Source organism: Lolium rigidum, chromosome 2 (genome assembly GCF_022539505.1).
Source record: "Lolium rigidum isolate FL_2022 chromosome 2, APGP_CSIRO_Lrig_0.1, whole genome shotgun sequence".
In the NCBI taxonomy this organism is placed as follows: domain Eukaryota; kingdom Viridiplantae; phylum Streptophyta; class Magnoliopsida; order Poales; family Poaceae; genus Lolium; species Lolium rigidum.
Genome location: NC_061509.1, coordinates 253,254,845 through 253,276,624, shown reverse-complemented (window position 1 = coordinate 253,276,624; position 21,780 = coordinate 253,254,845). Strand labels below are relative to the sequence as shown.

The following is a 21,780-nucleotide window of genomic DNA, read 5'->3' as shown; positions in this document are numbered from 1 at the left end:
GACGCATCGAGCCTGAGTCGCTGGCAGGAGAGCCTGACGAAACATCCGCCAGACGCGAGCAGACACTTTGCGCGTTCGCAGCGACCGTAGAGACGCATATTTGAGCCAGGTTTATGTCTCCGCGAGTAGCCCAAACGCTATGGGCGTGTTTGGTAGCCTCGGCCCGAATCCTGGCTCACTGGCGCAGTGGTCCAAGCACACCTGCGCGTCCAAAACGAGCCACAGGCCGGAATTGGCCTGTTGTTTGGTAGGCTGGGCTGCATCGGTTCTGCCGAAAAGGGCTTTTTTGTTTGTTTGCCTCCCGAAATCTCGATGGAGATGGGATTAGGCCTGTTTGGTACCATCCATGCGTGCCTAAGGTTACCTCATCTATGAAACTGGTAGCCTTACCATGCTCTCACCTCCCATCACACAGATATCAGTTTATGATAGTTGCACACTAACGAAGCAATTAGTTAACAAAATCAACCCTAGCTAGTACGAATGGTAGTTCATAACACGATGCTCCCTGGCTACTGCGAATGGATGTTTATCATCACGGGGTAATTCAACATACGGGGATCAAATTGGGGTTAGAGAAACAGGGGATCAGAAGGGGGTTCTTCACTTCTTCTCAGGTGGTGGTGTTGCCTCGAGCTTCCCACATTGCGTCTGCCCACTCTAGCCTCTTCTCATTACATGCATCATTTTCGCCTGCCTCCACGCCATGGCCGGTCTCTACTTCATCATAAGTGACAACCTCTTCGAAGAACTCATCCTCACCCCAACCTAGGATAGAATGCAGCAAGCAAGGACCCGCTTTACTTGAGTGTCAAAAGTGTGGAACGGTTTCTTGTTAATAACCTTGAAGCTGTTCTTCAATACAGCAAAGGCCCTCTCAATGGTGACTAAGGCTTGAGTGTCTCAGATTGAACAACTCTTTTGCATTATGAGGTCGGTGCTTTGCAGAGAACTCATTGAGGTGGTACCTTATTTTTTTGAAGGGAGGTAGAATACCAGGTCGGCATGCATATCCAGCATCTTCAAGGTAGAACTTACCCTCAAGGATTTGCAACCCATCAGGCCTTGTCAAGCTATCGGCCAAGATGCTCGCATCATGAGCTGAACCCTCCCACCCAGCAAGCACGTAGGTGAACCTCATTTCCAAATCCACAAATGCTAGCACATTCTGGCTGGTTTAGTGCTTCCTCCCGCGGAATGCTGCAGACATTGATCTCGGTACCTTTGCAGTCACATGAGTATCATCAATATTTCCAATGCAATCCTGTCAAAAAATTAGCACACAGCCATGTTTCTGACAGTACCACGCATCTGATAGGTAGAACGAACATGATTTTGTGCTCACCCTGAAATAGGGGAACCACTTGTAGCTGTTCTTGATCTTGGGTGGTGTGTTCGTTGATGCTGGCTTGATCATTTCACCTCTGAGCTCCCCAATTGCGTACAACACCAGCTGGAACTACCGAGAGATAGTCTCCGTGGATCGCCTGAATGTGCTATGGATGACTCTCAACCTCTGGTTATGACCCACGACATGAAGAAACATTACGACTTGTTCTTCGATAGAGGTGTGGATGCTATCAGTCAGCAATCCTCTAGTGATGAACATTTTCACAAGTGCATGGAAAGGGGTTCTTCTCATCTGTAGCATCTGGATAGCCTCGACGTCGTTGTAGTTGTGTAGTTGTGTAGATGTGGTTTATGTTGGCAATCCTCTCCTGATCTCGTTGTAACATAGGACCGTAACTGACACGATGAAAAGCAGCATGCCTAACTTCTCTCTTGTGCAGCATCAGGATCCAGGCTTGTATGCAAACGATGAGTGCTGCGGCGTGATGCACAAGCTGCAGCTGGTCGGTCTACTCAAACAAGATCTATGCATTACGAATGGTCTTATACAACCCAACTAGTTGTACAAACGAATCTGAGAGTAGAGTAGAGTAGAGTAGAAGAGTTTCCCCTCACCTCCGTCATGGCGGACGACGAACACGGTCGAAAACCGCCGCAGATGTGCGCAGGCTCCGCCGCGGCTGGAAAAGCGAACCCTGGTCTGGAGGGAGATGCGCTGCCAGATCTGGGTCGCTGCCGTCGCCGGTGCGAAAATTGGGCAAGGGAAAAGTTGGGAGGGGGCTAATGGAGAGGGTAACCGAAGAGGGAGGTTACCCCTACTTTTGCCGCACAACGGCGCTAGGATTTCGGCTTCTCCCGCCAAGCCGAGGCAGATCGTCCGCGCGAATGGGCGTTGTCGATTTTCGTTTCACCGGGACCTAGCGCTGGAGAAACTGTCAAACTGGACGTTCCTTCGGGAGCTGTCTCAGTGTGCTTTAAGATCCGTGCTATTCAATAACGCGATTGGGCTCAGAAAACCAATGCCCGAAAAATACTGGACCGATGCGATCCAAGAGGCGCCCCTATGCGTCGGATCACTAGGTCTATAAGACGCATTTTTCGACCACGCGAACAGGCTTTCGCCCCGCTGAAGATGCCCTCAGGTGATAGTTTTTTCTTTTAGGAAACTCGCGTGACGCGATGATGATACTCGGCGTAGTTGTCTTGACAATTTGACAATCTGCAAGCAGAACAGGGAGAAGAAAAATCAGACCTGAGCCGCGGATGAACCACAAAAATTCCCCACATTGGCCGAGCTGAGCAGGCCAGCCATGGAGTCTCTTCTCCGCTCCCTCCGATTCGCCCCCGCGCCCACCTCGTCTCCCCTCTTCTCCCCGTCCCCCCTCCGCCTCCGCTCCTCCCTCCACCTCCCCCCTCGTCCCCGCCACGCCCACCTCCGCCTCTGCTCCACCCCCGGCGGCGACTCCAACGCAGCCCAAGACAACAACACCAACGCCATCAAGAACGACGACGACCTCTGGACGGTGGCCGGGAAGGTGCTCCACGCCTACCGGACCAGCGACGACGACCTCCGGACCTTCCTCCACAACCTCGTCGACGCGGGCCTCGCCGACGAGTCGGAGCTGTTCGGGCAGGACGACGACGACCTCCTCCGGGCCTTCCTCGACGCCGACCTCACCGCCGACCTCGGGGCGCTCTGGAAGCTCCCGGCGCTCGCGGCCGTCTCCTTCGCGGCCGTGCCGGCGCTGCTCGGCTACCTCGGCGACGCCGCGGGCGTCGAGCGCGTCCCCGCCTGGATGCCCCTCGCCTACTCCCTCGCCGCCTTCCTCCTCGGCTCGCTCTTCATAGCCGACACGTCGGTCGACGATGAGGAGCTGGACGACAGACTGGGCGACCGCGACCTCGCGTTCCTCGACTCGGAGGAGGTGCTGGAGCGGATGACGTGGCGGGTGCCGGCGGCCGCGCTCGCCTTCACCGCGGCGGGCGAGGCGGCGCTGCGGGCCGCCGGGGAGGCCACCGGGGTCCGCGACCTGCAGCCGCCCGTCTGGGTCGCGTTCCTGCTCTTCGGCCTCCTCTTCGGCGTGCCCTACGGCGTGCTCTCCGCCAGCTTCGACCCGGCGGTGCAGGGCTCCTGGCTCGGATGGGACGAGTTCGTCACCAACATCCGCGACGCCGCGCTCCGCGCCGACGACCGTGACCGCCGCCGCAACCGCAAGTAGATACAATGGCCGGCGGACGCTGTGGTTCTTCACTTCTTCCTTCCCTGCTCTGACGAATTAGTGGTAGTATTAGTGTTGCCTGTAAAAAGATGTTTGTATGTACATGTCTATTTTCATCTCGACATTGCAGAGAAGGGTTCACAGAGAACTGGTAAATTATACAATGTGTTTGCAATGTTCTGTGATCAAGATACAAAAGGACTATCAACTCAGAGACCGGCTTTTGTGAACCTGGGTGTATGTGAACCCACTTTTTCAAAAGTGGGTTTGTGATGTCAAAACATGTTTCAAAAATCGAAACACAAAATGATTGCAAAGATGATCTCAAACATGTGCCCTGGACATGAGTTTCATTCTGAAAAAACATTTTATTTTGCCTCGGCAAAAAAATGAAATTTTACAGGACTATATAGCAATATATATGTGATGTATTTTGTCTTTTTTAGATTCTAAAATAAAAAAATGGTTTCTCTGCGAAAACTTTCTACGCACACATGGAACATGCATACGTACCCCGATACTTTTATTTCAGAATTTTTTCACATTTCGAAAATGCATTTCCAACCTGGGTTCACGTGCACCCAGGTTCAACTGGGGCTTTTCCTATCAACTAAAGCAAAGTAGGACATGGCACCAGTTATAGATATCCTCTTCTCTATGTATATACGTTCCGCCATTTATTTTCATATCATTCAAAATGGAAAAATCAAGTTCAAATTTGATATACATTTTGTGAGGAATGCACTTACAAACATTCCGTAAGACATCAGGCAATTTCAATACTCTTGTAGAAACCCAACATCAAAAGTCGGTTCCAGATCAATAGCATCTGACCAACAATGAAATGGAGCTGACCGACCCACAGTTTTGCAGTGGTCCTAGGATTTCACAAACGAATAATTTCATGCTAAACAAAGCCATGCATAGAGAAACTGGATGGCCAAAAAGAAATAATTTCTTACTATATACAGAAGATTAGTTTTCACACCTCTGGAGCTACAATATCAGAGAACGGGAAAGCCAAAAAACTTTAACAGCACGGGTTACATTCCAACAAGGAATTCAGGATTTCTGGCAGCTATAGTCTAGAACTGCACGGGTGGTTAGTATCTACTTAGGCAGACTATCAGCCCCTCTATCAATGCTGAAAAGCATAATGAGACCATGTAGGTTTACGATCAGGTTCTTCGCTCGGCCTTGATCTTTCTGCTCGCTTTAGTCGCCTCTTACGGTACCTCCATGCAACTTGGATGCGCGCTGCAGCAATGGTCCTCCAGTAGGGCGATTCATACCTGTTGAATATAGTTGAAGCATTGAGGTTCAAGCATCAGTCAACAGAGTAATACATAGGAGTTCAGAAGAGTACCATAGAAGAATATGGCTGACAATTTTAATCAAATCAATAAAATGGCAAAGTAATTAAGTCAATCATATTTTCAAAGCAATATAGATACTCAAAACAACAGCCTCAACATCCTCAGCATCCAAAAAATTCAAGTAGAACTCAACTTTTATCCTAGTAAGCAGGAATGTGACAATCATACAATAGCTAATGAGACAAGCAAATGGCTACCTGATCGCTCCCTGCACTCGTGGATTGCGCAAGAACCGTGCAAACTGGGAAGTAACTTGTTCGAGGTCACTTGCTCTAAGTACAAAAGCTTCAACATTTGTTAAACATGTCACAGTACGAATAGCAACCAAGCGCATACCATGGAATCTGCTTTTCCCGCCATCTGAAACAGTCGCAGTCCATGTGCGGTTACAATTATGAACTACTATATAGTATAAATACAGGAATGCAGGCAAGAAATTGTAGACCTTTATTTGCTGAAGAGTGTTCCAAGTACCATGTGAGGAGCTCCTCTCCACATACATCTCCATCATGTAATGGAGCCCTGCTACCATCAGCGCTGATGCTTTCTAACTTACCTCTCACTATGAAAACCATTTTGTCAACAGGGCCACCTTGATAAAGGATGTCACTCCCACTAATATATAAGTTTTGTCTTAATTTGTCACAGATAGCATCCAAGATTGGCCAATCCATCAAGGTGAACAATCGAACCTGCAAAATAATCACACTCAGGGATTCTTTACGAGGTGAGAGGGAGGTCATTATCAGGCAGGCATAGATACTAAGGTGAACATACAACCTGAACAGATTCAGATTAACTACATACCTCTTATTTCTAGGGAAAAATATAAGGTCTAATTCACATGGGGATCACCCATTTAGTGGACATCTCAATTTTATTTAATATTTCCATGTTTTGTTCATCAAATGTAAATAATGGCAGCAAAGTTACAATGAACCTTATTAAGGAATCTAAAGAAGTGTCGCCGTATGTCCCTTTGGATATCTTCTGGTAAATTACTTAAAAGCTCCTCTTCGTTTACTCCTTGAGTAGCTGCCCAGGTGAACCTTTCTGCATGTCTAACCCTCCTGTACATTCAGATAACTTCAAAGGTTACTATCTTTGAAGTGTAGAAGTAAAACACCTAGTGATTATAACAACATGAAAAAGAAATTCCAAACCACATATCAGGTTCTCATGGACATTGTCATTAGATGGCACATGTCCTGCGTATGGAGGTTAACTACTTACATGCCAACTTGGAACGTGTACCAAATCATTGTTCCGTTTCTGTTAAATATTGTTCGTAAAATACAATAGACATTACTCGTTCCCACAGAACAAAATAAATGGCATTTCATAAAGTTTAAAGATAAGAGACATGAAAAATTGACAAGAGCAGTATTTGGGAAGTCACTATTTCTATTCAAACAGCAGAAACACAAATGTACGAGAAAACAAGTTCATGCTGCATGAAAAACAAAATAAGCAGAATAGAAACATGTAAAATATACTCCCTCCGTTCTGATTTAATCTACATTTTAGAAAAAATGAGACAAACTAGTATTGCATTTATTAGTACTACTTAGATATGCGAACAACCAATTCAAGCTACATTGAAAATAACAACAACCAATAAAGAGAGCAAAACCACTTTGTTTTCAGTGTTGTTGTTGACTAAAAGCTAGAATGTAGAGTATTTCAGAACAAAATTTGAGGCTAGAATGTAGACTATTTCAGAACGGAGGGAGTATATAAAAAAATATCAAAGGGCCGTTGTCTGTGTTACAACTGTAAAAGACCAAGGCGCATGTAAATAATAATATTTGTTTAATTATTGCTAAGAAAACCTTCTCAATTCTTCAGGCAATCGTCTATGGCTCATCCACTTCTCAACATCACGCCGTCGAAGTTGCATTTCCAGTTTCCTACGAAAAGGCAAGAGGACTTCATACAACAAGATCCAATATTACTACAAATAGTTGATTCCACTGCTCAATATGAAGGTTTCCATGGAAATGCAGGGTGAGTTCATTGACAAAAAGATGGATACTATTGCATGAGGCTTCCATGGAAAGGCATGGTGCCATGGCGCACAGTAATGAAATAATTAGCATGAGGTTTCCATGGAAAGGCAGGGTGAGTTCATTGACAAACAGGTGGATACTATTGCATGATAAATAAGCCCGTGGTATAGCCGCATACCGACTTCCAAGAGCCTGGAGAAAATTTTGCATGTTTCCGATAAGTAGTGCAAAAAGCAGCAGTCCCAAACCAACAATAGCCATAGTGAAGAGAACTTCTCCTTCGAAGTAACTTGGGACAAGATTTCCAGCTAAAGTGCTTATTTGCTGAAATTAAACCATTTACATAGAAACATAAAATTTGGTCAGGGATAGATGGTTTAAAATGCTTAGGACGGAGATAAGATAAGGTAAAAACATTCAGAAGAGTATTGTGGAACAGTGTGTTAACCATACATGTCAAATGTACAAATGGGAAACTTAATTGAAATGGAAGAACACGAGCAAGAGAAGTCAAATACCTGAAACCCCCAAAATAATGAATATATATAACGTGTAATAGCACTGCGTTTTGTAGCCAGCATAACAGCTTCCTGATAAATGCCGTATTTGAAAGTAGAACCATCTCCAGTATTGAAACATGATGTTGAGGCAGAATCATTATACCACTTCTGCCAATTTAACCCAGGTTGCCCCACAGTATCAAAGTCGCGTCCGCAGTCTCGAAAAACCTCACAGGATGGAATTTTGGATGCGGAACAGGCATTTTGTAGGCATTGGTTAACCCTCTGTGACAAAATATGACCAGAAGAAAAATAATATTAACATATCTCTACTGGTCTTTATTAACGGCAACATCTGCTACATATTAATTGTGCAACTCTATTAACTTATGATAAGGATAACTACGGAAGTTGATATAACTCTGCAAATAGTAGACATCAAATTGAGCAGGGTATATGGTAGTTTCTATCTCATTTTTTTCATATTAAAATGCAGAGCATATACAACTGAATGCAACTGGATGTGACTTCTCGACCATTCTTTATTACAATGAAAACATCTAATATTTCCAACCTAGTAAAATACAAGTGAATAAGTCAATTGTTACGATTATCTAAATTTGAACATTTGCTTTTGCAAATACATGTCATAAATGTGCGTGCAAATTGCAACGAAAATGAAAATGAACTAACCTGTAATCCGAAAAGGTACCAACATGAACCAACAACATGTCCCGACATAACAAACATTAGAAGGTTGATCACAAAATTAGCCCATGCTGACTCAAATATGAATCCAGTGGCAGACTGATTGCCACCAAGCAATGGTACAAATCTGATGATGCGGGGGACATACTGAAGAAGAACAGTGACACGCAAATAATTCTTGGCGATGTCTGCTGTTGATAACCCAACATATCTAGGAATGACTACCAATATCATCACCTTCAACAAATAATGAAGAATTTTTTTAGCACAAATCATGAAGATAGCAAGATCGTTCACAAATACTCAAAACTGTTTAAATGATTGTCTATGGGCAATGAACTTGGAAAGGAGATCAAGCCAGTTTAGACAAGCAACTGGAACAGTAATCAGATGAGAAGCATCCGTAGACGTAGAATCAGATCTAATGCTTCAAAGGAATTTGCATGCATGCAAATATATCAGGAAACAGCAAGTTATTATCAGCTTAGCTCAAATGCGTTGATCCTGTGTCAGCATGGAATTTATTGTGCTTTCTTATAGTCACTAAACTATGCCCTAAATAATTGGTTACAGGTCAACATTTCAGGAATGCAGCATAGATAGTGTCATGTCAAAATGTCTATTTTTTTTAAAAAAAAATGACTCGCCTACTCCCTAACTAACATACAACCAAAGTAAGTCAAAATGTTCAATAAGTCTACTTTCAAATTGTGTCTGAGAACAAAATATTTTGGCACACACAACTAACATGCACAGCCGAAGTCAAAATGCTCAATGTGTTTTGGCACACGTAACTGACATGTATGTTCAATGTGTTTGTAAAACAAAATGTTTTGGCGCACATAACAATAGTCTTTGCTAGGAGTGACATGAGGAAGCTCGATGTATAAAACCACTGGTACAGATGTAGATAGACAAGGCACTTACCTGAGGAAGTGGAAGCACGACGAAGAAATCAAGTAAAAAATGTCCCCGGAGATAATGAACAGCAATTTTCTTTGGCTCATCAACTAAATCTCCAGCTCCCACGACTCTCGACTCTGGAGCCACATAAGCCAGTCTGAACTGAAAGAGAAGTTCATCTTTATGTTTATAATTATCACCTTTTACAAGACCAAAGTAACAAATAAGGTGGTCTATTTTTTAACTTGACAAGATATTTCTTTCATGGAAGAACTAAGTGCTCAACTATTGTCTCCAAAATTTAATATACACTAGTAGCATGCCAAACCAATTAACAAGCTGATAAAAAATATTCAATCAAATTAGTACAATCAACAAAGCGTTAAGGTCGATAGTACACTCAGCATGGATACCAAGTTAAAAATGTCATTCACATTATTTCATTTTGTACCTACTTGATTCATGGTTCATAAAATGTGAAGCTTTGTCTGTATTATAAAATATCACAACTAATTAACCACTTACCTGAAGAAGCATGTGCATAAAATAAATAGCATCAGAAACACTTCTCACAACGGCAAGCCCTGTAGCGAACTTCCAGTTCAACACTATGCATTTGTTATCCTGCATTAAGCCAATTCAAAATGATAAGTGTGGTCTGCTTTGATCAGAGTTACTGCAAGAACATCTAGTATTCACTGATACCACCACATATTACAAGTTCCTACAACAACTGGATTATTGTCTCTATAATATCACTTTCGAGGGTAAGTGTGTCCCAAAAAAATGTCATGAACCTTATTGCTCCTACCTCTATCACCCCAATAGATGTCAACTCTTAATGTGTCTATCGTATGACTTCCGAGGATGTGTACCTCCCAGCAAATGTCATAAACCTTATTGCTCCTACCACTATCACCACAGTAGATATCAACCCATGGAGTTGAAAGTATGGTGTAATACAAGACTGCAACAGGACATGTTTCAGCTCAAAAAAGAAAACAGGATATCTACTCTATAAATGTGACAACTGACAAGCTCTCCCAACATCAGTAACAAGCACCACAACTGAGGTTTAATTAAAATAAAGAGCAACGGCAGACATAGAATAATGTTTAGCATGGAAGTAGAAAAATAATGCTGAAAGGTGTGGACTGGCAAGCCTAAATCTTACAGACGTACAATGCTTCTAAATCTACTTATCTCAAATACAGTGATCCTGCTATTTTCTCAGAAAAAAAGATGTAGAAAAGAATGGAGTTGGTACACAATTACCTTTTGTACTGACAATAGGAAGAAGAACAGAGGATCGATGAAGATGGCAACCAGACAGGATATCACAAAGAATTGGTTCCACTGTTGAACAATCTTGGCGTGTGGATTCATGATCGGGATGTATGAAAGGAAACGCTCAATGCTCTTCTTCCACCCACGTTGGTGAGCATAGAGAATATTATGGAACTTGAAAGGAGCAAAGAGAAACACATCAATACACCAGTTCAACAGCAATAAAGGTTCTAGACACTATCAATCATCGTATAAAGAAAATCTAGCTAGACAAACAAGCTAATAACTAAACCTCAACTAGAATCTTGATCACTTATTTAAAAAAATGAGACATAGGTACTCATGATAGGTTGTTTTACTAAAAGAAGAAATGGTGGACTGATCTAAGCATAATTATCAAGTATGAAGCGAGTCATGTAATTTAGAACACCATTTAGGTAGCAGGGAAAACCAAACCACCTTATTGTCAAAATGATGCGGAGCTCTCTGAAAGTATCTCTTGTTCTTGCACGCAGGAGGGCAGTTGACACAATCCGGATTATCACATTGCCCCAAAGGCCCTGACATCATCAGATGCTCGTTCTTGGGACCATCCCCACCGTGAGACCACCTGTTCCCCCCAGCCTCCTCCGGCATGACAGCCTGCGGCTTGCTGACCGGCTTCACCTGCGGGTGCCGCGGCGGCCTGTCCGGCGTGCGCCTGCCGACAAACGGGTTGCCCGACACAGTCTGGGCCGGCGGCTGGCTGGACAGAGGGCCGGTGTGGGGCACGTAGGTGTCCTCCTCGTAGTCCTCGTCCCTCATCGGCATGCACATCGACGTGCTCCGGGGGAATTTTGGGAGCTCCACGTTTCGTAGCAGCATCGGGATGTCATCTCGCTCCTGATCGGCCATCGGTTAACCCTGCGGACATATTGGTTCTCTATTAGCACATCAAGACTGTGGAACGGCTGAAACATATGGTACAGTAAATTACACTTACGAGCGAGAGCAGGAACTGTAGAATAATAAAATTGAACCGTAAGAGGAGGAACTGGAAACGATTTGGTCTGTTCTGAAAATATATAAGGAACTGGAAACGCACAAGCCAAGCATACCGAGATTTGACGGCTACTGGAGCATCCCCATAAACCCCAGAAGAGAATAGAAGAGAAAAGAAGAGAAGAGAAGAAGACGGGGAAAATTAGGTGTGGAAAATAGATTTACCTATGCCAGTAAAACAGCGCCCACAGAATCGGCTCCCTGAACCCCCAAATCTCAAATAGACGGAAGGAAAACGCTAAAAAGGGGCAGGAAATCCGTCCGGGGAATCGTATCCCGGGACGCAAATTCTACGGAACATTCCAAAAATAACCCGGTTCACCCCCAATCTCCGGCGCCGCCGCCGCATTGCGAATCCCCGGAGAACGCCAGAAATCACTCGAAACTTAACATCCCAAGAAAAAAAAACGCCCTAGAATCCAGAACTCATCTTCCAGTACAAGAAAAACGCACAGGAAAAGGGGGGAAGAAACGCACCGACCCGGCGAGCCGCTCCCCGGCAGCGTTCCCGGCCAGCGGCGGAGGCGGGGGAGTGGCAATCTGCTCCCACTGCCGCAGCTCCGGATTTCGGACCGCGAAGAGAGCGAGCGAGGATTGTGCTTTTCTCCTGGTTTTTCAGCCGTTTTTTATTTGGCTTCGCCGCTAAGCAGACTGCGAGAGGAGCAAGGAGTCAACAGACGTCTCAGCCCGGAGTGAGGGTTTTGCAGCCGTACTTATCTCGCTGACAGGGTGGGCGGCGTGAAGCGCGTGGGCCGGTGGGACCGCGAATTCAGTCTCACTACGTAGGGTGCGGGACGGTGCGAGCGACCGTCACGCGCCGCCCAGAGAGGCTCGCTACCGCGGCGCCACCTGGGGATGGGCCGATGGAGGCGTGCTGTTCTGGTCTTCTCGGGACCAAAAACGCTGATGAAGACGGTGAGAATTTGGCACGTGGCGCCTCGTATTTATTCAGAACCTGTTTTTGCGGCCGGGAGACGGCATATTTGTTCCTTTGACAGTTCATCATCGTCAAGGATCGGTACTTTTGTGATGGTCTAGTTGATGACCAAATCGATTCTCGAAGTTCCAGAGGTTCACATTACAATAATAGCTCTCTCTCTCCGTTCCTAAGAATGCTTTCCAACTTTATCTAGATACGGGGGTGCATGGATATCTTTTAGCTACAGATTCATCCATTTCTAGAAAAAGTTGGGAAGTTCTTTTAGAAACGGAGTGTGAGTATATTGTTGGGAAGTTCTTTTAGAAACGGAGTGTGAGTAACATACTACGTACATGCTTAGCACGTTTGCTTGTAAGCATGTTCAGTTTAGTAAGTACTACTTCCTCTGTCCCCTTTATAAAGACGGTTTCACAAGCTTAATTTGCTTACCAAAACTGCCTTATAAAAGAAAATCAAGGCAGTAGAGTGTACAATGTTTACATGTCTTCCTCTTATCTATCTACTTCGTCTGCTCCTTCAAAGTCGGATTTAGTGAGACGTCGAGGTCATTTTTCTATTTGTGGCAATGACAGTGGTTTCGACCCCCAAAAAAACTAGCGAGTGAGTAGGTGACACTTTAAATTCACTTTTGTTTGATCTCCTCGCTCTCCTGGGTGGGTTCACTCCTCTGAGACTTTTCACACGTAGGAGCTTTAGTTATTAACCATTTCAAAAAAATTAGAAGCATGGAAACACTAGTTTCATTTCATACTCTTAGAAGGTTGGCCACAAAAAGTTTCAGTTAACCACCGCAAAAATTTAGAGGCATGGAAACACTTGTTCGAATTCATAATTTTATAAGGGACCTGTTTGGCCTAATAATTAGCTATTTGGCTAACTATTTTTTTTAGAGAAGTCCAATTTACCCTCCTAAATTTGTCTCAAAGTTCAATTGATAACCCTCGACTATGATTTAGTTCAATCTTCAACCCTAAATAAATTCTAAAAACCGTTCAGAATTGCCCCTTCGGCCATGTTGATCTGGTTTTTCTTCCTACATCAGCATTTTCCCGAATGTGTCGGTCAAAAATACATTTGTGTTCCCGTACTCATACATGCATCTACCGCAAAAGCGATGAGATGATCGGTCTAGTCTCCTTTACTGGTATGTTCAAGCGAGAAAGGGTAGTATCGATTGGGCAGCTAGATCTCGGCGCCACCGGTTCCTGCCGAGGGCCGCCTCTCCTCATGCTATCGGCCGCTGCTAGAGCACTTGTTAAGTCGCCAAGAATCTGATGCGTTGGATGCTAAATAGGTGAGAAATTAGCTGATACTTTTCTGCATGTTTGCCAAAGGATCAACCAGGAAGAAACGTGCCTACTTGCTCGCACATGGATCATACGCATCAGTGTGCAGTATGTTCAAAGTCAGTGTTGTCTCCAAATAGCTTTTGTGCTGGCTACAGGCTGGGCACAGGCAAGGGGCGTGGATAGGGTTGAAAATGAAACGGAAACGAACGGAAACATGCTTTATCGTTTTTGTTTCCCTCTATCTTATCGGAATCGAAAATGAAATCGGAAACCTCGGAAACGAATATGAAAACGAAAATCATCGGATATGAATACAGAACGGATACGTAGTGGATACGTTACGAAAACGGATATTTGCCACAACACAATGCGGCATAATACCTTGATTTGTAGACTAAAAGACACACATAAATAAAAAAAATAATAAGACAAGATATATCACTTAACTTACATAAAGTAACACATAGTTTAACAGCTGCATGCACAAGTAATTATACAAAGTGATTAGGGTTAGAGTAATTAGTGGACTTGATACGTGGCCAAACCCAGTTTCATGTGTAAATGTAGGCCTACTAAATGCACGGGTCTCTCTAGGTTATATTTCCGGAAACTTTTCGTATTTATTTTTCCGGAATTTCCTCCGCCGTTTCCCTTTCCGTCGGAAAGGGCTCCCTCGTTTTCTTTTCCGTGTCCGTTTATAATTTTTCCGTTTTCGTTTCTTTTCCTCCAAATGCCGCTTTATTTTCCGTATTTGGCCCTCCATTTCCTTTTTCTTCGGAAACAGAAGGAAAGTTTCCCTTTCATTTTCAACCCTAGGCGTGGAGGGCGGACGCTGGTTGAGGGTGGGCGCAAGAGTCCTGGTCTTCCTATCCGGCCGAAGCGCTATTTCGTGATCGCCGTTACCTTGTTCCAGCGAGGAAGACAAGAAGAATCGAACTCGAACAGGTACAAGGGGAACATGAGTGCTCCGAAGAGAGGGAATACATGGTTTACTATGGTGATGTACTGGTACTTAGTTACTTACGAACATAAAATGTTGACGTTGCAAGAAAAACCGAATGAATAACTGTTAAAATTTTAAAAGAGGTAATTTTGAACGATTTTTAAAGTTTAAGGGTGAAAGTTTGCCAAAACACAGTTAAGGGTTATAAGCTAAACTCTGGAACAAATTTAGGAGGTAAATCGCACTTCTCTCGTATTCTTTTTCATGTTTATATCACACACAAAAAAAACATACAGTCGCTAACTGACCCCGACACGTCAGCGGCGGGGCTGGTGCGGCCGCCATTCGCCGGCGAGTTCGTGTGAATAGGTCAATCCCCCCATGCTGCTCAGGCCGTCCCTCCCCTTCGCCGTCACTTCCACTCTCCCACTCTGCTCCCGCCTCGCCGCCGTCCGCCGGCGAAGCTCGGTCGCCGCTACCGGCATGGCAGGAGTCTCCGCCGCCTCTCCCGCCGGAGCACAAATCGGCAGCTTCCTCTCCAAGAAGCCCTACGCGCCGCCGTCCTGGGCCTCGCACCTCTCCCTCGCCCCTTCCCACATCTTCTCCCTCGGCCAGGTAAGCTTCCACTGGACCCGTACCTGCTCTACTGACCAATTGGCGGCCCGCAAAGCGGCTTAGATTGATTACTTGGTGACTTTGCCGTAGTTCAAATCCACCAGAGATCGTGTGTAGACTGATCACTCGTTTACTCGTGTGTATTAACCCATGGAGTATTTCTTTTCGTGTCTGAAACAGTTCCCAACCCCGATTCACAAATGGAATCTGCCAAACCTGCCAGAAGGCACGGAAGTATGGATCAAGGTGCTGCATCAGGAACCACCATTCTGTTCATTTTTCTAGGGCTGCACCACAAGTGTACAAGATAAAACGCTTAGTGGCATTTGTATGCTGACACGGGAGCTTTGGTGAAACTGTAGCGGGACGACCTGTCCGGTATGCAGCTGAGCGGGAACAAGGTCCGGAAGCTCGAGTTTCTGCTGTCAGATGCCGTCGCGCAGGGCGCCGACTGCGTTATCACTGTTGGTGGCATCCAGAGCAATCATTGCCGTGCCACGGCGGTGGCTGCCAAGTATCTCAATCTTGATTGCTACCTGATACTGCGTACTTCCAAGGTGATCTTCGTGCTTGTCAGGTGAAATTGGTAGAATGATGTGTGGTAATGCAGTTGGTTTGACCTGGTCTTTGTCGGACATTTTCAGCTTCTTGTGGATAAGGACCCCGGTCTGGTCGGCAATCTCCTTGTGGAGAGACTGCTGGGAGCGCACATTGATCTTGTTTCAAAAGAAGAATATGGGAAAATTGGGAGTGTGGTATGCTCTTCCCATGATGTACTTTGTTACTGCTTGAGTTTTTCATAGTTCTCATCATAATATTTAGTAGTGTCATCATTTGTCTCCATTGTACTTAGCGATTTGGCTGCCTGTTCTCTGTACACCTGTTGATAAAATGCATTTTTGCTACTGCTCATTAAAACTTCCTGCCTGATCGTTTTTTCCTTTCCAATTGTTTCTTATGCTTCAAGCTTGTGTATTCCGTAAGAAGTTACCACAGTATCAACTTGTTTGTTATAGGCTTTAGCTGACTTGCTTAAAAAGAGGCTTGTGGAAGAAGGACGGAAGCCATACGTGATTCCCGTTGGTGGATCCAACTCACTTGGAACTTGGTATTATCATATACTTCTGATACTCAGCGTTATGCTGTAATTACATGTTTCTGGTTTCTTAACGAATATTATTCCTAGATTGGTCATTGGAGAAGTATCGGTTACTGCAATTTTTCAAATGGACATCAGTCCATTTTGCTAGGTTTTGTGAGATGCCTAGGCACTGAACATACTAGATCTCATATAAGCAAGAAGATCTGGGTAATATATCATACAGTGGTTAACCAGTGGAGCATAGAATACTACGAATTGTGACCCGTTTCAATGTGTGCACATATTCTGAAGAAAATACAGTATAGTTACGCTTTGTTAAAGAGAATGGTTATAACTTATAAATTTAGATTACGCGATTCTAAAAAAATAATGTAAGATTATGTGCCGTAGAAAGAAGGGTTGGAGTTTAAATAGGTCACAGGAATTTATGCAAATGATATTAGAATTGTAGGTTTCGATCGTATGCTCATATGTTGTGTTCTACTTTTATGTAGGGGATATGTTGAAGCAGTAAGGGAAATTGAGCAGCAAATTCAGTTATCTGGTGATGTTCAGTTTGATGATATCGTTGTTGCCTGCGGCAGGTATTTCATCAACGCCCAGCATTCCTTACTTGTTATGGGGTAGTTATGTGTATGGACTCAGCTATTATGTCATGCATGTATCCTGACTATTGTGAGATTTTATCTTTATGGCATGATGATATTGTACATTTGTACTTTGTGCAGTGGTGGAACCATTGCTGGCCTTGCTTTAGGATCAAAATTGAGTAGCCTAAATGCAAAAGTATGAGCCTTGTTTGTTATTTTCTCATCCCATTAAAGTTCCCATACTAATCATCCACTTGTAGGATAGGTCCATGCGTTCTCTGTTTGTGATGACCCTGAATACTTCTATGACTATGTTCAAGGCCTAATTGATGGACTTCAATCTGGCTTGGATTCACATGATATAGTCACCATTGAAGATGTGAGTACAATTTATCGCTCATTATTTAATAGTACCTCTTTTGTAAAAAGATTTTGGACAATAAGCTCCAAAAGTTAAGTTTGCAGTGTGTTGATGCATATGAGCACATTCTCTACCATGTTTACATGTGCACAGGCATGGTTTTTCTGCTGCTAGTTGTTCTTTTCACACTTTACTTTCTTTTGTTCTGGAACGCTATTTAATTTCATCCTATTCTTTTAAGTTGGTAAATTTTGTGAAATATTTGGGTGCTTTACTGTAACTTCTGCTTGACAGGCTAAGGGCTTAGGTTATGCAATGAACACCACCGAGGAGCTTAAGTTTGTTAAAGATATAGCAGCAGCAACAGGCATTGTGCTTGATCCAGTCTACAGGTGCAATACTTTCCTTTTGTATGTGATGCAATATCCTGTATAAATGAAAAGGTATCAAATGATTTTCTTTATGTCCATATAAGCTAATACCAAGGATCCTTCCAGAAAGTTCATGAAGAGATTGAATGTTTATCTTGCTTTTGTTGTGATTACCATTTATGTTTCTTAATGACGATATCCTAATTTCTTTTTCTGCAGTGGGAAGGGAGTATATGGAATGCTGAAAGACATGTCTAGCAATCCAGCCAAGTGGAAAGGGCGAAAAGTCCTCTTTATCCATACAGGTGGTCTTCTTGGGTTGTATGATAAGGTTGATCAGCTGTCATCTTTGGCTGGGAGTTGGCGCAGAATGGATCTCGAAGAATCTCTCCCACGCAAAGATGGCACTGGTAAGATGTTCTGATTGAGATGCTCCAGAAAAATCTTCAACTATTGCAGACGTTCATTTGTCTTAAGAGCATTTGCTGTATACTACTGATATAATTTAAGAATAAAGATCATGTTTATGCCATTTGGAATTGAAGCTTCATGTGTTCATGTCTAGATACCATTTCTCTTACATTTTTGGTACACGTTCTTGTTTTCAGTTACAAAAATAATACCTGTTCTTGATTACTTTTTGAGAACATGGTCTTGAATATTTCCATTCTGTATTTATGTTACGGAGAGTTGCCTAGCAGGGCTGTTTCTTGCGTCCATTCTATATATCAACTGCCAAGTAATAAGATCCCAAATTCTGCTGGCTTTTGTTGGCAAGCAACCAATACAATTTACAGACAAAAGGAACCTTCCCACTGTATGCCATTTGGAAACTAGTAACCATTCAGCATTAGTGGGGCTGCCTAGTCGTGCACATAAATGAAACTGCAGTACTGAACAAATTTATAGACAATTTTGTAAACATAGTAATATGAAATGGCTGAAATGTTGCAGTAGGAGATAACAAATAAAACACACTGAAATTGCAATATGAAAAGTTGACAACAATGACCAAATATCTGAAAAGGTGAACTGCCAGAGCCAAACATCACCATCCTCGTAAATAATATCATCTCATAAACTCAGAGAATGGAAGAACACTAACAGACCAATGAACACACAGACTAGTCCACCATTCCAGATGTGATAAGCAAAAGCATTATGCAGTTGGTCCACGCACCACCGTAACTGGGCAGGTTGCATTGTTGACTACATAATTGCTGACGCTTCCAAGCAGGGCCCTGCATTGAGGTCCAAGGAGATGTAGAAATATGATTAAACATTTATTAGCCAAGGACTAGTCAAAATTTAATCAAGAAGAGGTTCAGATGATACCTTTTCAAAGGCCCTAATCCCCTGCAACCAAGGACAATATTGTCCACCTTGAGATCATCTACTGCCTCACAAAGTTTCTCCCTTGCATCACCCCAGTATATTTTTGCCAGCACTTCCACCTGATCCAGCCGACATGGAATCATTGTTTCAATTAGCAGCACATTCTGATAGAATATTGTTTATCTAGAAAGTTGAGCCACTTAAGGAATGCAACCTTGTCACACTTTTTTCAAAAGCACAAAAATGGACCATGAACTACGTCGTGGCTGTAACCTCAGGAAAATGTGAAGGAAGCAGCAGAAGCAAAATTGGGTTATATGCTGTGCAGATAATTTCTTATCTACTGCTCCTTTTTTGTAGTCATCAAAAGTTGTCTGCACAACTTTTTCCTTCTAAAATCGGTTTTGCTTTAGATGGAATGTAGAATTTGATGTTAATAAGTGCTTAAGTAGTACTATTTTTTTGACTTTTTGTCTAGGGATTTCCTGCGATCTAGGTAGGCTTGTGCAAAAGTTATAGGAGAAGTAATGTTCGTAAACTGTTTCTTCTCAAGTGTGAGGTTTAGGCAAGCCATACTGCATGATTACCTGGTGTATCTACTATTTATTTTCATCAGTTTAGATTTGCTCCTGTACGCGTATCAATTAGACACATATTTCCTTGTTGGTTATAATTATTCTGACAAAGCAGATGATTTCCGAACTCCCGCGAAAAAAAACTACTCCGCATTTAATTTGAATTCAGGTGTATATGCATGCATAACTCCTGTTAACATGAACCAGTTCTATAGTTAGGCGGGAAAGTAGCATGTGTTGAAAACTAGAAATGTACTAGATTGTTTGCTGAATTGGGAGCATAAAAAGAAGTGCACTTCAGCCACATCTGCAGAGTGCGTCGCAGGGTAATCCTATGAGCAATTCAGTCGTTGTCGTAGAGGTATTACCTGCTTGGACTTGGATTCAGCTTGCAGGATCTCCAGTACCTCCTTGTCAGGGTTGACGCCGTACCTCGCCTGCGCGTTCATCTCCATGAACTCCAGCAGAGGGATCAGAGCTTCAGTGCAGGGAAACACAAGCATCGGTGTCAGCTGCAATCTTTGCGAGGTAGAAAAACATGAGCAACAGAACAGAATTGAGAATTCGGTGTTGTTACATACGTGGACCAGCGCTCTTCCAGAGCCCCTTGTGGCTGGCGTCTGCTCCTTTGGGGAGGACGTGGATCAGGATGATCCGGTCGCCAGCCTTCACCAGGTTCCTGACCACCCACTTGGTCGCGGCCTTGCTGGACGGCGAGTAGTCCATCGCCACGCCAATGGTGCGCTGCTTCTCGGACGCCATGTCTGCCTGTCTGCGTACCCTGTGAGTTTTCAAGGAAAAGCTGGACGAAGGTGGTGGAGCTGGGAGGAGAGAAGATGTGTTGGGAGAGGTGTGTATGTGTAGTGCTATTTCTGGGTTAGGATTGTGCCCCAAGCAGCGGTATTTAAGGTGGTTTGGACTCCAGCAAAATAGAGCCCTCTGTTGATGGCGAAGTTGTAGACTAGGTTGGCTTTATTCCATTTCTTTCTTTAGAGAGAAGAATTGGCTTTGTTCCTCGAACGAACTGTTTCTCGGATTCTTTCCTTTTCCATGGCCGCTGGGTCCTTGCCAGATAGGCAAGCTATGATGGTAGATTGACGGTGTCCAGAAGGCTCTCCGCCCCTCTGGAAAGCTCGGGAATGACTTTGTCCAAGTTTTCAGTAAAACTCCAGCCGGAACCACAACGCCTGTCAGCCGTGGTTTTCGGCTGCATGTTTTGCTAGTATAAGTCAAAATTCCCCAAAATCCCTTCCAATCACTGCAATACACTTGAGAAATGTATTAACCGAACAGGGTCGGGTCTTAATGTGGCTTAGCGGAAGCCCATTACAACTCGGATTTCACAATGTGGTATATTAGGAAACAGTACCATCCCAGTCACACACATTGATCTTTTCAAGCTAGTGCCCTTTCCACTTGGCCGAAGAAGTATATACCCTTTCAAAAGGGCAATCAAGCTGAGCACACCCGTAATCTAGTCTATCTAGAATAGAAAAAAAAAACCGAGAACAGGATTCCCCTCTCCCGGATAGCAATTGGAACCACGCCAAAGGCACACAGATTTCCAAACTGTAAACCACTAGTAGTAGTAGTAGTAGTAGACTATCTACAATATCCACTTAGTCAAACCTCTCTTAACCGAAAGGCGAACGCTAGCCCTCGGTCGCCCGATCTGGGCAGAAAAATCGGTTGCCCTCCGCGCCATAGGATCCCGATCCGACGTCCAAAAACAACCACAACGATATTTGCATTTACCCCCTTTAATTTTCTAAAATCAACCCGCGGTTCAGGTGCACCTCACTAAAACTGTAGGGGTATGCTACTTCGGCCCTGACTATCCCAATATTTGCGTCACATATGCCACCGTGAAGATATTAGCTATTACAACAAAAATCCTCACCCCCGCGTACGAAAAATCCCCCCATTTACAACAAAATCATCCCAACATTTTTTAAAAGTAATGCTACAAATATAAGTGGGGAACAACAATTTTCTGCTCTAGGTTCCTTCACAACAAAATTTCTATAAATATTTACAAAAATCACAGACTATTACAATAATATATTTTTTGAACAATATTTGTTCTAGGTTCCTTCACAACAAAAATTTCTATAAATATTTACAGAAATCACAGGCGATTACAATAATATTTTTTTTAACAATATTTGCTCTAGGTTCCTTCACAACAAAAAAAATCATAAATATTTACAAAAATCATGAACTATTACAATAAAATTATTTTAAAAAAAATCAATGCCATAAATAA

General features: G+C 43.6%; 3 protein-coding genes across 3 annotated transcripts; 1 reads left to right on the top strand and 2 right to left on the bottom strand.

Annotated features, from left to right (window-relative positions):
* Positions 1–4,547: 4,547 nt before the first annotated feature.
* On the bottom strand, positions 4,548–11,252 carry LOC124693281 (probable cyclic nucleotide-gated ion channel 20, chloroplastic). The gene is made up of 12 exons (XM_047226757.1): positions 10,812–11,252; positions 10,341–10,526; positions 9,591–9,689; positions 9,090–9,227; positions 8,148–8,399; positions 7,473–7,739; positions 7,133–7,278; positions 6,778–6,855; positions 5,886–6,015; positions 5,391–5,637; positions 5,143–5,305; positions 4,548–4,861 (listed from the first exon to the last, which is right to left on the bottom strand). The coding sequence occupies exons 1-12, from the start codon at positions 11,244–11,246 to the stop codon at positions 4,708–4,710; spliced, it is 2,295 nt and encodes a 764-aa protein (XP_047082713.1). The 5' UTR covers positions 11,247–11,252; the 3' UTR covers positions 4,548–4,707.
* Positions 11,253–14,933: 3,681 nt separating this feature from the next.
* On the top strand, positions 14,934–18,154 carry LOC124688560 (putative D-cysteine desulfhydrase 1, mitochondrial). The gene is made up of 10 exons (XM_047222221.1): positions 14,934–15,180; positions 15,361–15,426; positions 15,543–15,737; positions 15,825–15,935; positions 16,197–16,288; positions 16,777–16,866; positions 17,011–17,068; positions 17,138–17,251; positions 17,528–17,625; positions 17,824–18,154. Exons 1-10 carry the CDS (start codon positions 14,947–14,949, stop codon positions 18,026–18,028), a joined length of 1,263 nt encoding a protein of 420 aa, XP_047078177.1. The 5' UTR covers positions 14,934–14,946; the 3' UTR covers positions 18,029–18,154.
* Positions 18,155–18,541: 387 nt separating this feature from the next.
* LOC124688559 (universal stress protein PHOS32-like) lies at positions 18,542–20,434 on the bottom strand. Its single transcript, XM_047222220.1, has 4 exons — positions 20,096–20,434; positions 19,883–19,992; positions 18,940–19,058; positions 18,542–18,845 (listed from the first exon to the last, which is right to left on the bottom strand). The coding sequence occupies exons 1-4, from the start codon at positions 20,274–20,276 to the stop codon at positions 18,764–18,766; spliced, it is 492 nt and encodes a 163-aa protein (XP_047078176.1). The 5' UTR covers positions 20,277–20,434; the 3' UTR covers positions 18,542–18,763.
* Positions 20,435–21,780: the final 1,346 nt, after the last annotated feature.

What these genes read in the sequence shown, in the direction of transcription:
- LOC124688559 (XM_047222220.1), bottom strand. Translation starts at nt 20,276, where the DNA reads ATGGCGTCCGAGAAGCAGCGCACCATTGGCGTGGCGATGGACTACTCG. An exon ending in CTGGAAGAGCGCTGGTCCAC is followed by an intron (nt 19,993 to 20,095) that starts GTATGTAACAAC and finishes CCTGCACTGAAG; the next exon opens with CTCTGATCCCTCTGCTGGAG. An exon ending in GGATTAGGGCCTTTGAAAAG is followed by an intron (nt 18,846 to 18,939) that starts GTATCATCTGAA and finishes ACCTCAATGCAG; the next exon opens with GGCCCTGCTTGGAAGCGTCA.
- LOC124693281 (XM_047226757.1), bottom strand. Translation starts at nt 11,246, where the DNA reads ATGGCCGATCAGGAGCGAGATGACATCCCGATGCTGCTACGAAACGTG. An exon ending in TTGCCTGAAGAATTGAGAAG is followed by an intron (nt 6,016 to 6,777) that starts GTTTTCTTAGCA and finishes CTGAATGTACAG; the next exon opens with GAGGGTTAGACATGCAGAAA. An exon ending in ACACTCTTCAGCAAATAAAG is followed by an intron (nt 5,306 to 5,390) that starts GTCTACAATTTC and finishes CGACTGTTTCAG; the next exon opens with ATGGCGGGAAAAGCAGATTC.
- LOC124688560 (XM_047222221.1), top strand. Translation starts at nt 14,947, where the DNA reads ATGCTGCTCAGGCCGTCCCTCCCCTTCGCCGTCACTTCCACTCTCCCA. An exon ending in GCACGGAAGTATGGATCAAG is followed by an intron (nt 15,427 to 15,542) that starts GTGCTGCATCAG and finishes GTGAAACTGTAG; the next exon opens with CGGGACGACCTGTCCGGTAT. An exon ending in TGATACTGCGTACTTCCAAG is followed by an intron (nt 15,738 to 15,824) that starts GTGATCTTCGTG and finishes GGACATTTTCAG; the next exon opens with CTTCTTGTGGATAAGGACCC.